The sequence below is a fragment of the Hyalella azteca genome, unplaced genomic scaffold, assembly GCF_000764305.2.
Source record: "Hyalella azteca isolate HAZT.00-mixed unplaced genomic scaffold, Hazt_2.0.2 contig13424, whole genome shotgun sequence".
Taxonomy (NCBI): domain Eukaryota; kingdom Metazoa; phylum Arthropoda; class Malacostraca; order Amphipoda; family Hyalellidae; genus Hyalella; species Hyalella azteca.
The window spans coordinates 19-13,784 of record NW_025943347.1 but is presented as its reverse complement, the minus strand read 5'-3'; the positions used below and the strand labels follow the sequence as shown (position 1 = coordinate 13,784).

The following is a 13,766-nucleotide window of genomic DNA, read 5'->3' as shown; positions in this document are numbered from 1 at the left end:
TACGAGCAAAAGGTTGTATACTACACAGCGAACACAGGACCCATACAAGATATTCATCAAGATTAGGAGTATACTTGAGTATACATTTGTATTTCATGAGATATTTTTAAAAATACAATTTAATTCAGCACGAAATGATTTCAATTTGATAAGGTTGCTGTGTGAAATACAGCGATGGCTCCTGTTTACTGTGTTTTCTTGTATGATGTATTAATGTATACGGATTTAACTGGACACAAAATATACAAAGAACCCCCACTCTACGTAAACAACACGACCGTTCTAATCACTAATTAGAGTTGAATAATAATGATTTTCATTAAATTCATCATACACGAAAAAATATTAATTCAGAAAAAGATGGCGTGTGCCCAAACAATTCATACAAACAAAATAGACGACTATACAGACCACACAAACAGCCACACAGGACGTAAACAATAAATACAAATACACAAGAAATGGTGACACAGTGCGACTAGTGATGACTTAACCTAGCAGCACTAGCACTAGTTAACTTAGAGAGTTTGTCTTTGACGATCTAAAATAAAACTTTATTACAATACGTAGCCGAAATTATTTAAAATAAGTTCATTTGTGACGTGAACTCAAGCATCCTTTTATCTCGTTGATTAAATTATTTGTTTTATAATTACTGGATTTATTCACTGGATTACTTGCTTTTTGCTGGATTTATTCACTGGATTACTTGCTTTATGCTGGATTTATTCACTGGATTACTTGCTTTACAATTACTGGATTTATTCGCTGGATTACTTGCTTTACAATTACTGGATTTATTCACTGGATTACTTGCTTTACAATTACTGGATTTATTCAAAGCCTTAAGCCTAAACACGAAGACTACAACTGCACAAATAATAATATATCGGAATATATTATATCTAATAAATTGGGAATGCCATTTATTGACGAATTTTAAAACTCAACTAAAATCGCAGCGAAATTCCGACAATTTACAATGAAATATTCACGATGAGAACGAACATTCAAGACAAAGTCGGCCACAAAGATGGCCGCCAGGCAGTGTCGAGTGTCCACAAAGACAAGATGGCGGTCACGGAAACAAGATGGCGCCTATGAAATCAAAATGGCGGTTGTAAATTAAAAATTGTTGCCATATGTGGCATATGAACAAAATTTCGCCTATGAAAACAAAAAGGCACCTACGAAAACTAAATCATAAAAATGGCGCTTATAAAAACAAAATGACGCCTATGAAAACAAAATGACGCATATAAAACAAAATGGACATAATGGCAGACATGAAAAACAAAACGGTGGGTGGATATGAAAAAAATGGCGGACATGAAAAGGTAAAATGGCCGATATGAAAAACAAAATAGCGGAAATGAATAAGTAAAAAAACTGACCTGAAAATATAAAATAGCGGACATGAAAAAGTAAAATACCGGACCTAAAAAACAACATGGCTGCTACGAAATAAAATGGCGGCTATACAGTTGAGATGGCGCCCATATTAAAGGTTGTAGCTGTCTTGCGGTTACCGCAAGACTGCGTATGATCGCAATACGCGACGACGTCGATATTATTGCTGACGTCAATAATATGATTGCTGACAATGACGACATTGCTGACGTCGGCGTCGCGTTTACCGCAAAATGGCGGAAGTAATCAAGATGGCCGCCGTGGAGAAGAAGGCGAAGGAGGTGGGGGTGGTGGCCCCCGACACGGTCACGTCTTGCCGCGTCATGAGCACCTGTGAAATTGTTTGTTTTATTGCACTGTGAGAAATGAGTGAGGCATTGTCCTAATAGTGACAATAAACTTTTAACCCTCATGGCCCAGTGGATGGGCAGGGTGGCCCAGTGGTTACAGTTCAGAGTACCAAGATTGGCGCAGAGAGGCGCGGGTTCGATCCCAGCTCTGTGCGTCAGTTTCTGGTCAGAATCGGCGAGGAGGCCGGGCGGTTCAGCACAGCAGAATTGGAGCAGTGAGTTGCGAGTTCGAGACCTCAAAAATTCTGTGAATGTTCTGCGATGTTAAGAATCGGCGACAGGCCCACGGCCTAATAAACGCTGAAACCGCTATTATTATTATATTATTGTTATATGTGAGCCATCCGCACCCAGTTTGGTCCGGCAAAATGGGTTCTCAACAATAGAAACTGTGTCAGCATTAGGACATAACCCCATTCATCATTGACACCATTTTTATTAGGACAAATGGATGCAAAAACTTCCTGAATTTACGTATTTAATAACGAGAAAAATTAACATATTTGCGCATAAATAAATATTAATGGAGGGCCTTGAGGATGAACCATCATTTGGAGATCGATGGAATGATAAACCATCATTGAATATCATTACATAAATTAAGGTCATCATAGTTTCAGTCGAATTGTGATGATGTAATCATTAAAAAAAGGGACCCCATGGTCCTCTTTGTCCCCCATTACCCACCTTGTCCCCCGTGACCCACCTTGTCCCCCATGACCCACCTTGTCCCCCATGACCCACCTTTTGACCCACTTATGATACTTGACCCACTTACGACACTTGACCCACTTATAGCCGTTTGACCCACTTATGGCACGCACTTGACCCACTTATGGCCCACTTTTGACCCACTTATGGCCCACTTTTGACCCACTTATGGCCCACTTTTGACCCACTTATGGCCCACTTTTGACCCACCATTGGCATTCTGCTGCACCCTCATCTCGAACATGATCTTGCCCCTGGACATGTTGAGGAGGTGGGGGGTGTGGGGGGACGCGGGGTTCAGGGTGCCGTTGTTGGTGAGCGCGAGCAGCGCCGTCAGGGGGAGGTCCTTCCCCACCAGCAGGTGCCGCTGCAGGATGGTCCGCACCTGGGGGATCAGGGGGGATTAGGGGGTCAGATGAGGGGTTAGGGGGTGAGATGGGGGGTTATGAGTTCAGATGGGGGGTAATGGGGAGGTGAGATGGGGAGCCAGAGGGTGAGATGGGGACATTAGGGTCAGATGGGGGATTAGGGGGGCATATGTGGTCCGCACCTGGGGGATTAAGGGGTGAGATGGGGGTAATGGAGGTTGGGGGATTAGGGGGTGAGATGGGGGACTAGGGGGTCAGATGGGAGGTCAGGAGGGACATGGGGAGGTGAGAAAACGGGCAAGGGGACCATGAGGGGGAATAAAAATTACGGCCGGAAATGTCAAAATTCAATCAAAATACCCTGGGAATGATGAATACATTTAAGATGAATGCATGGGGAATAGAATTTAGCCCCAATCAACCCTTTACTCCTACCCTGGGCAGCAGGGGGAACGTGGGATGGGAATGGTTCTACCCCTCAAATTAAAGTTGCTCGTGCAAATATTTAGAGGAACTAATAGAACTATAAATAGATCCCAAGAAATAAGCTAAATTCAAGCCCCACGCGCTGGGGAAACAACACAATTCCCCAGCACTAGGGGAAGGTTCTCACGAGCTGGGGGAACTAATAAAACCATATAATTCCCTAGAATTGGGGTAAGGTAATGTAATAGGAAATATAATGATGAATGTAAGGGAGAATCTTATGGGGGAACTAATAACACAATTCCCCAGCACTAGGGGCAGGCACTCACGTGCTGGGGGAACTAACACAATTCCCCAGCACTGGAGGAAGGCTCTCACGTGCTGGGGGAACTAACACAAATCCCCAGCACTGGGGGAAGGTTCTCACGTGCTGGGGGAACTCCCCCATGACCAGCTTCTTGTAGGCTGAGGGCATCTTGGTCCTGACGTCGTCCCAGGCGTCGTCGTTGGGGACGAAGAACGTAAACTTCTGCGCCCGGTCCCTGAACTGCGCACCCCACGTCCCTTGCGAGCTCAGGTTGTACGTCACGCTGCGGGGGTGAGGTGGGGTGAATGCGGGGTGAATGCGGGGTGAACACATGGATATCCTAATCCCCACCCATCATTCACCCCATGTCACCCAATCACTTTCACCCCAATCATCCACCCAGCTCAGGTTGAACATCAACCCTAACTACACCCAGGGGTGTGTTAGGGGTGAATGTGGGGTGAACTCATGGTGAAACTCATCCCCACCACGACACACACCATCGTCCCATATAACCCTATCATCACCACTATCACCCCTCATCACCACTATCACCCCTCATCACCACTATCACCCCTCATCACCACTGTCACCCCTCATCACCACTGTCACCCCTCATCACCACTGTCACCCCTCATCATCACTCCTCCCCCTTATCATCACCCCTCCCCCTTATCATCACCCCTCCCCCTTATCATCACCACCTATCATCACTCTTATCACCCCCTTATCATCACTCCTTTCCCTTATCATCACTCCTCCCCCTTATCATCACCCCTCTCCCTTATCATCACCCTTATCATTACCCCCTTATCATCACCCTTATCATTACCCCCTTATCATCACCCTTATCATTACCCCCTTATCATCACCCCTCTCCCTTATCATCACCTCACCACCATCACCTCTTATCATCCCCCTTATCATCACTCCTTATCATCACCCCCCCCCCCTTATCATCATCCCTATCACCCCCTTATCATCCCTTCTTATCACCCCCTTATCATCACCTTATCTCGGGGTTGCTCATGAGCTTCTCGTAGACGGTCTGTGATGGTATGTCCATGATGCGGTCGATGATGTGGATGATGCCGTTGTTGGTGACGATGTTGGGGGTCCTGATGGTGGCGTTCACCCCCGCCCCCTCCACCGTCACCACGGGCAGCTTCGCCCCCCCAGCGCCCCCCGCCTCTCGGTACACGTTGAAGTAAAGCTTCCGGTCACGGCTCTCCGTGGGCACCTCCAGTTTCTGCACACAATTATATTACAAAATCTCTAATATATAATATGGATTTTTTATTTAAATATGGTAGTATCAATGTAGAATTAAAAAAAATTGTTAATGAAAAATGCGCTTGAAAACAAATGAAATTCTAAGAAAAAACATTGTTTCATTATCTTTCTCAAACTTCTGAACCAATGACATTGTATATAATTATATACATTATATTATATAGATCTACCATATCATTTATATTAAAGAATTGATGCCACTTGTTTGCTTAAATCGCAAATTAACTAAGAATTTAAAAGCAAAGAATAGTCCACAAAAATTCATATCTTTATAGAAAACGTTTCGGAGTCTCAGAAACGTTTTCCATAAAGATATGAATTTTCGTGGACTATTCTTTGCTTTTAAATTCTTATCATTTATATGTTCCATATATAATTCTTATTTGGCTTTATAAATTCAGAATCAGTAATAAAAAAGTATTAATCAAAACTGCACTTGAAAACAAATAAAATTCTATAAAAAACTTTTGTTTCAGTACGTTTCCCCTTATCTTAGCCTTTAGTTTCTTTGATTTAAAATTTTGTTTCATTACTTCACCCAGTAATTCGATTATCATGACCCAGTAATCACCTTGACCCAGTAATCACCTTGACCCAGCCATTACCTTGACCCAGCAATCACCTTGACCCAGTAATCACCTTGAGTGTGGCCTGCTGCTCTATCTTGTCCGTGGTGAGGCGCCCGGAGACCATGTGCAGCTTCAGCAGCTCCCCCAGCTTAGCCTTGTTCAGGGAGATCTGGGGGACATGGGGGGGTTAAGGGAGCTGGAGGAGTGGGAACTGGGGGGAAGGCTGGGGGAGAGTGGGTCCGAGGGAGTGAAGGCGGGGCGAAATGGGAGAGTTGGGGAGAATGGAGGAGCTGGGGGAGTAAGGGAGCAGAGGGAAATAGGGGGAGGGAGATAACAGGGGTGGGGCGGGAGGGGGCGAGTGATGGCATCACCCAGGACAGCAGCTGCATCCTGAAGGGTGACATCACCCACCATGCAAATCATCACGACCAAGCTCAAAAATTTGTCTAGCAACACCCGAACATTCGGCACACACTACGCCACCTCTTCTTCTCATCCACATTCCCCCACATGACCAAAATCCAACACACACCACCGTCACCCACACCACCCATCGTTCCCCATGACTAACGTCCAACAGGGCACCCATCATCCCCCACAGCCCTCACCCACCATTCCCACTCAAGCAACATTTGGATTGGGGCCCGACTCTGCATCAGGCGCCGCCCAGGACTCGGGGAGCGCGTAAATCAGCCGCTAATGTGCGCTTCGGCCGGGCTCAAAGTGCATCCTCTGGGCAGCAGGCTAGCTCGGTATGACACACTTGTCATGCGCTTACGAGAAACCGTAACCAAATTCAGGGTATGCTACAGCCTCCCCTTCAGTTATTCTGGGTCAGTTGGCCAACTGATCGCAATCAGCGACTATTCAGAACCTCCTTGCCGACTTTATGGTCTCCTGAGAGTAGGGCAAGAGTTGGCAGAATAAGTACCAGGCGCTTGTAGCTGTCTGATTCGGGGTCCGGAATGTAGACCTAAAAGCGAACATAGAGAAGCATGATTACCATTCGGTCCGAGTCCTAGGCGGTTCCTAATTCAGGGTCGCCACCAACTCAAATTTTTGATAGGAAACTTATTTAAGTTCCCTGTGTTGTCATGGTGTAGTGTCCGTGTTTTGGCCTCTTCGTGTTTCGGCCATCCAAAATCCGGGCCTCTTCGTGATGGATGGACCCGTCCGGGGCGACCCGTTGCTTCCGAGAGGCCAAAACACGGACGATAAACTTTTCATCCTCTGATGTTACAATAAGTCGGAAATCAGATTCTGACCAGAAGCTGATCCCATCGAATGTCCCCACCACGTCACCCACCGCCTCCAGACTGTCCGCCTTGACCACCACGTGTCACCCACCGTCTCCAGACTGTCCGCCTTGACCACCACGTGTCACCCACCGTCTCCAGACTATCCGCCTTGATTCCGCCTTGACCACCACGTGTCACCCACCGTCTCCAGACTGTCCGCCTTGACCACCACGTGTCACCCACCGTCTCCAGACTGTCCGCCTTGACCATGTTGAAGGCGTGGTTGTTGGGGGCGAAGAGGGTCCAGCCCTGGGGGGTGGGTGCCCCCGACAGGCGGTTGAGGAGGTCCTGTTGGTGCTCGTGGAACAGCCGGTAGAACTCGGACAGCTGGCCCCCCTCCTCCTGTGGGGGGCGAGGGGGGTTAGGGAATTGGTCGGGACTAAAAAGGGTTAATGAGGGTTTATAATGGGGCGCATGCCGGAGGCCAGCTTTTCCAAACTTCACACTTGGTTCATATTCCTTTCCATAGGTAAGAACGCTAGAGCGCATAACGGCCTATGAAGTCAAGTGCTCAAAGCCATAGCGCCGGATGTCCACAGCCACAAAATAAGCTTGCTCAAGGTAAACATGGCCATACTGCATCTGACCAAACCTCCTCTGGCCTAACCTCTTCAGGCCTAACCTACACAAGCTGCAACCTTTCTCCACCCAAAACAAACCTGAGTGGACCTAACATAACCTCATTGACTGCAAGAAGTTAGAAAGGCAGTCCAAGAGTGCTGGGCCTATGCTTTCAAAAAAAGTTAAGAGATCGTAAGTTCATCAGCCAAACATTGACGGCCTTTTAAGCCAAATCCACCAATCATAGACAAGAAAATAGAGCGTAAGTACTTACGTTCACATAGCGAGCTTTGAAAGTATCCACCAATCATAGACAAGAAAATAGAGCGTAAGTACTTACGTTCACTTAGCGATTTTTAAAAGTATGGCTCCTGGTGGAGCCAGTCATTGGCTGCAAGAAGGTTGTGAACCGAGACAGCGTGAATAGGTTAGGCCAGAAGAGGTTAGGCCGGAGTAGGTACAGCAGGATGTTGAACTGCCCTGCTTATGAGCGAGCATGCTTAAGCATTGGCTGAAGACCTATGGCGCTATTAGCTTTTGTCCGGTTCTGACCCACATCTTTAGCTGTTCATTGATTTTGTGTGCCACCTTCAGTGACATCACACTTGCGGTTCTCCACCGTGCCTTCAGCACCGCTAGTCCGTGGTTGAACTAGTATAAGGTTGACCCATGAGAAGCTCATTTTCGCGGATGTAGTTAGTTTTTCGCCTGTGACGTCACTGATCTCAGTGACGTCACGGGCATCAACCAATCACCGAGATGCGATCAAACCAGTCAACCAATCCATCATGGGAATGACGGGATTGTTTACGTTTCTCGATCTACGTGACGTAACAAGAAAGCTGAACTGAAAGACGGAACTTCTCGTGGGTCAACCTTATATAGTTCAACCATGCCGATAGTCACTAGCCAGCCACACACCACACACTATGAGGTATGACATGACCGCCACAAGCCACATACCTTGAGGTATGACATGACGCTCTCAGCATTGGTCATGAGGCGGCGGGCTATGAGCTGCCACATGCCACATGCCACACACCTTGAGGTATGACATGCCCACCACATGCCACATGCCACCTACCTTGAGGTATGACATGACCGCCACATGCCACACACCTTGAGGTATGACATGACCGCCACATGCCACATACCTTGAGGTATGACATGATGCTCTCAGCATTGGTCATGAGGCGGCGGGCTATGAGGTGGACCACGCCGTTGGCCACCAGTATGTTGGCCCGGGCCACCTGGGCCATCGCCGTGCCCAGCTGGTGCCGCTGGTCCGAGGCCACCGTGTTGCTCGTCACGTAGTCTGGAGGACAGATGTTATTTGCATATTTGGCCATCATCATATTATTATATGTTATTAATTACTATTAATTCTATCTTATATAGGTACAAATATTATATATGAATAATATATTAATACTCTGATGGACGGAGGACAGAAGGTTATATTGTCCATCACAATATTATTAAATATTTTCTATTATTATATTATTATAATATATATTATATATAATTATTATAATATTATATAGGAATATTATATTATTATTCTGCTGGACGGAGGATGTTGAATTCTCCACCACAATATTATTATTCTTTATATCATATATTATTGTTTATTATAAATTATAATATTAAACAATATTATATTATATTGTTGATTATTATATAGTATTAAGTTAATTAATCTGGCGGTCCATCAGAATATTATTGCAGCAGCAGATTCCTATATGTTATTTTCAGTACAGAAAATTATTTTTTTTAAATAAAAATATATTTTTAAATAAAAATATATTTTTAAATTAATTTACAGAAAATTTTCCTACGTAGAAGTAGGCAAGTCCTAGCTAGATATATCCTGGATATTTAATTACTACTTTCATCTTAGAATATATTTTTTTAAATATTGATGAGTTATTCACGATTATATCAACATTTAATTATAGTTTGTTCATTTGTATGTTAATTTTTTTACAGAAGCAGTTTGCTTCTGTAAACACATGTTGAATAAATAAATATATAATAAATAAACAAATATTTATGTTGAATGAATAAGAAAATTCGAGAAGTAAGTAAAATTCAGTAAAATAAATAACTGTTATTGTGTTGTTAGAATATTGTATTGTAACTGTTTAATTATTATTATTTATTATATAAATTTAAATTCAGTTATCTGGCGGGCGGAGAACAGCTGAATAATATGTTCCATTAAATATTATATATTAAATATAATATATAATTTAATTTTAATAGATATCGACTGACAGACGGGTTACTCACAGACAGATGGGGTTACTCACAGACAGATGGGGTTACTCACAGACAGATGGGTTACTCACAGACAGGAGGGTTACTCACAGACAGGTGGGTTACTCACAGACAGGTGGGTTACTCACAGACAGGTGGGTTACTCACAGACAGATGGGTTACTCACAGACAGGAGGACCCCAGCACTCACAGACAGGAGGGGGTCGGGGGGTGACCCGCTCCACCCTCAGGAGGACCCCAGCACTCACAGACAGGAGGGGGTCGGGGCGTGACCCGCTCCACCCTCTGTCTCTTATACACATCTAGATGTGTATAAGAGACAGACACTGAGGCCTCACTCACTCGACGCTGAGGCCCCACTCACTCGACGCTGAGGCCCACTCACTCGACGCTGAGGCCCCACTCACTCGATGCTGAGGCCCCACTCACTCGACACTGAGGTCCCCCGTGAGGCCATAGGCCCGCCAGTTGAGGAGGAGGTCGGCTGCCGTAGGGTAGCCCTTGACGGGGACCTCGGCCCTCCCCTGGGGGTGCGTGGGGGGCAGCACCTCGTCGATCACGTGCAGCACCTGCGGGGGGCGGGGTGGGTTACTCACAGACAGGTGGGTTACTCACAGACAGGTGGGTTACTCACAGACAGGTGGGGTTACTCACAGACAGGTGGGTTACTCACAGACAGATGGGTTACTCACAGACAGGTGGGGTTACTCACAGACAGGTGGGTTATTCACAGACAGATGGGTTACTCACAGACAGATGGGTTACTCACAGACAGATGGGTTACTCACAGACAGGTGGGGTTACTCACAGACAGGTGGGTTACTCACAGACAGGTGGGTTACTCACAGACAGATGGGTTACTCACAGACAGGAGGACCCCAGCACTCACAGACAGGAGGGGGTCGGGGGGTGACCCGCTCCACCCTCAGGAGGACCCCAGCACTCACAGACAGGAGGGGGTCGGGGCGTGACCCGCTCCACCCTCAGGAGGACCTTGAGGTTGTCGGTGAAGGCGAGGCTCTCGACCTCCTCCTCCTGCAGCGACGCCGGCCGCGTGAACAGCGCGCGTCCGGGCACCACGTGCCCGTGCACCACCTGCACGTCCAGCACCGACGACGTGTCCTGCGGACATGGGGTACTGTAGGACTGTGGTACTTATGTGGTCCCTGCACTAGCACTGCTGTGGTCCCTGCACTGCTGTGGTCATAAAAATTTCCTATGTTCATAAAAATTTCCTTGTATTAGCCTTCCCATTTTATCAAGTCACGCCCTTGGTGACGTCAAGTAGCGCAGCTATATAAGCTCTGTCTCAAGCGATTAACTGCAGTCTTGGGCCGAGAACAGTCGGGTGTAAGCCCTTACTCCTGTCCGTATCATCCCGGGCCTATACTTTCAAAAAAGTTTAGAGATCGTAAGTTCATCAGCCAATCATTGACGGCCTTTCAAGCAAAATCCACCANGTCACGGTCGCGGTATTCCTGTCTCTTATACACATCTAGATGTGTATAAGAGACAGGTTAGGGGGCCGGGGGCTGTTAGCGGGGCGGGAGCTATTAGGGGGCCGGGGACTATTAGGGGGGCGAGGCGGGGGCTATTTAGGGGGGATAAGCCCTATTGACGGGACCGAGGCTGCAGGGGGAGGGACTAGCGAGAATTGCAGATTTTAGCACTATCTTTGATCGTCGCCTCAGCCTCACTACCATCACGGAGAAGAAAAAAAATAGCATTGATGGGCTAAAGTTGGCCCAACTGACGTGATAAATTGGTCAACTGAAGGTACATATAAGTTGGCCCAACTGAAGACATTAGATGGCCCAAATAAGGTCATAGTCGCGGTATTCAGCCCTAATTGTTGCGGGTCAAAAAAATTAGTAACTCAATGATTGATAATAGATATAGGAATCAAAAACAATCACCGGATGTTTTGTTTTTTCGACGATAGAAATAACACGTACAACGGTCGCTGCCAATGCAATGCATCACCAACAGAGAAAGATTTTTCTGTGGATAACTACGGGAAAACTCACACCAGCGGAAACTTGAATTCATGAACTTCTTTCAAAATTTAGGCTTGAGGTAGTGAACTTTTCGAAGCAGTTCCGAGTACAAACTTCGCTTGAGATTCAACAGCTTATATTTCAGTACAGATTAAGATAAATACTGCGACGTGAATAACCTTCAAAATAGTCTCAATTGTGATGCTGTAATACAGCCCTATTGAAAGAAGCTGTGCTATACAATTATGATAATTTTATTTTTAGTTTGCTTGGGAGGCGGCCATCGCGCTTAAAAAAGTGGACACTCCGTCGATGATGCGGAGATGTTACGCGGGCGCCCCGACCCATCGTCTCGACCTAAATCTACCTCAGTGAGGTCTACCTCTACCTAAATCTACCTCAATGAGGTCTACCTCTACCTCGACCTAAATCTACCTCAATGAGGTCTACCTCTACCTCGACCTAAATCTACCTCAATGATGTCTACCTCTACCTCGACCTAAATCTACCTCAATGAGGTCTACCTCTACCTCGACCTAAATCTACCTCAATGAGGTCTACCTCTACCTCGACCTANAGTTTCCCACGACTGGCCTGAGAGTTTCTCACGACTAGCCTGAGAGTTTCCCACGACTGGCCTGAGAGTTTCCCACGACTGGCCCGAAAGTTTCCCACGACTGGCCTGAGAGTTTCTCACGACTAGCCTGAGAGTTTCTCACGACTGGCCTGAGAGTTTCTCACGACTGGCCCGAAAGTTTCCCACGACTGGCCTGAGAGTTTCTCACGACTAGCCTGAGAGTTTCTCACGACTGGCCTGAGAGTTTCTCACGACTGGCCCGAAAGTTTCCCACGACTGGCCTGAGAGTTTCTCACGACTAGCCTGAGAGTTTCTCACGACTGGCCTGAGAGTTTCTCACGACTGGCCCGAAAGTTTCCCACGACTGGCCTGAGAGTTTCTCACGACTAGCCTGAGAGTTTCTCACGACCGGCCCGAAAGTTTCCCACGACTAGCCTGAGTTTCTCACGGCTGGCCTGAGAGTTTCTCACGACTGGCCTGAGAGTTTCTCACGACTGTCCTGAGTTTCCCACGACTGTCCTGAGTTTCTCACGACTGGCCTGAGAGTTTCTCACGACTGGCCTGAGAGTTTCCCACGACTGGCCTGAGAGTTTCCCACACGACTGGCCTGAGAGTTTCCCACGACTGGCCTGAGAGTTTCCCACGACTGGCCCGAAAGTTTCCCACGACTGGCCTGAGAGTTTCTCACGACTGGCCTGAGAGTTTCTCACGACTGGCCTGAGAATTTCTCACGACTGGTCTGAGAGTTTCCCACGACTGGCCTGAGAGTTTCCAACGACTGGTCTGAATGTTTCCCACGACTGGCCTGAGAGTTTCCCCACGACTGGCCTGAGAGATTCCCACGATTGACCTGAGTTTCCCACGACTGGTCTGAATGTTTCCCACTACAAGCCTCAAAACCCTCATTATGAGGGGAACCATGGGTCCCCCCGCTCCCCCCACTCACACATGTGGGCCTGGATGAGCTGCCTGTTGTGGGGCCCCGTGTAGTTGCCCAGGGCCTCGTCGGTGGGGAGGAAGGCGGTGAGGGCGACCTGCTCGAACTGCAGCTTCGTCAGCTGGTCCCCCTCCACGATGCTGGCCACCTGTGGGGGCAGGGGGTGAGTGATGGCGGGGGGAGGGGGTGAGTGATGACAAGTGGGGGTTAGTGATGGCTTGGGGTGAGTGTAGGCGGGGAGAGGGGGTGAGTGTAGGCGGGGAGAGGGGTGAGTGTGGGCGGGGAGAGGGGTGAGTGTGGGTGGGGAGAGGGGGTGAGTGGTTGATGACAAGTGGGGGTTAGTGGTTTGGGATGGGGGGTTAGGCCCCTGGGCACCAGCCTATACCCTGGGCGCGAAATTAATGCTCAAAATGTTAAAATATTGCAATAAAGCCTGGGAATTTTTCTAAAATGAAAGTAAACAATCAAGACTGCGCTTTAGCGTGACCTGGGACCCTTACGTATAATATATTCTAAAAGAAATGCTGCATATATCGAAGAGCCTAACCCCACTCCCCAACCCCCCGGGTGCATGCCTACCCCTCCTTCCCCCACCCGTCCCCTAAATGGAGAGGGGGTCAAATGGGGTGACCTCGTGACCTGTGAGGTCAGGGCCGGGGTATATATAGCCATACCCTTCTTT

General features: G+C 47.4%; 1 protein-coding gene across 1 annotated transcript; it reads right to left on the bottom strand.

Annotated features, from left to right (window-relative positions):
- Nucleotides 1–1,633: 1,633 nt before the first annotated feature.
- Nucleotides 1,634–13,232, bottom strand: LOC108674129 (fasciclin-1; the record flags this gene model as incomplete). Its single annotated transcript, XM_047883659.1, has 10 exons — nucleotides 1,634–1,741; nucleotides 2,671–2,856; nucleotides 3,693–3,855; nucleotides 4,583–4,821; nucleotides 5,505–5,603; nucleotides 6,916–7,074; nucleotides 8,448–8,608; nucleotides 10,521–10,695; nucleotides 12,702–12,820; nucleotides 13,094–13,232. Coding segments are annotated over 10 exons (1,548 nt in total), but the record flags the coding sequence as incomplete, so codon positions are not given.
- Nucleotides 13,233–13,766: the final 534 nt, after the last annotated feature.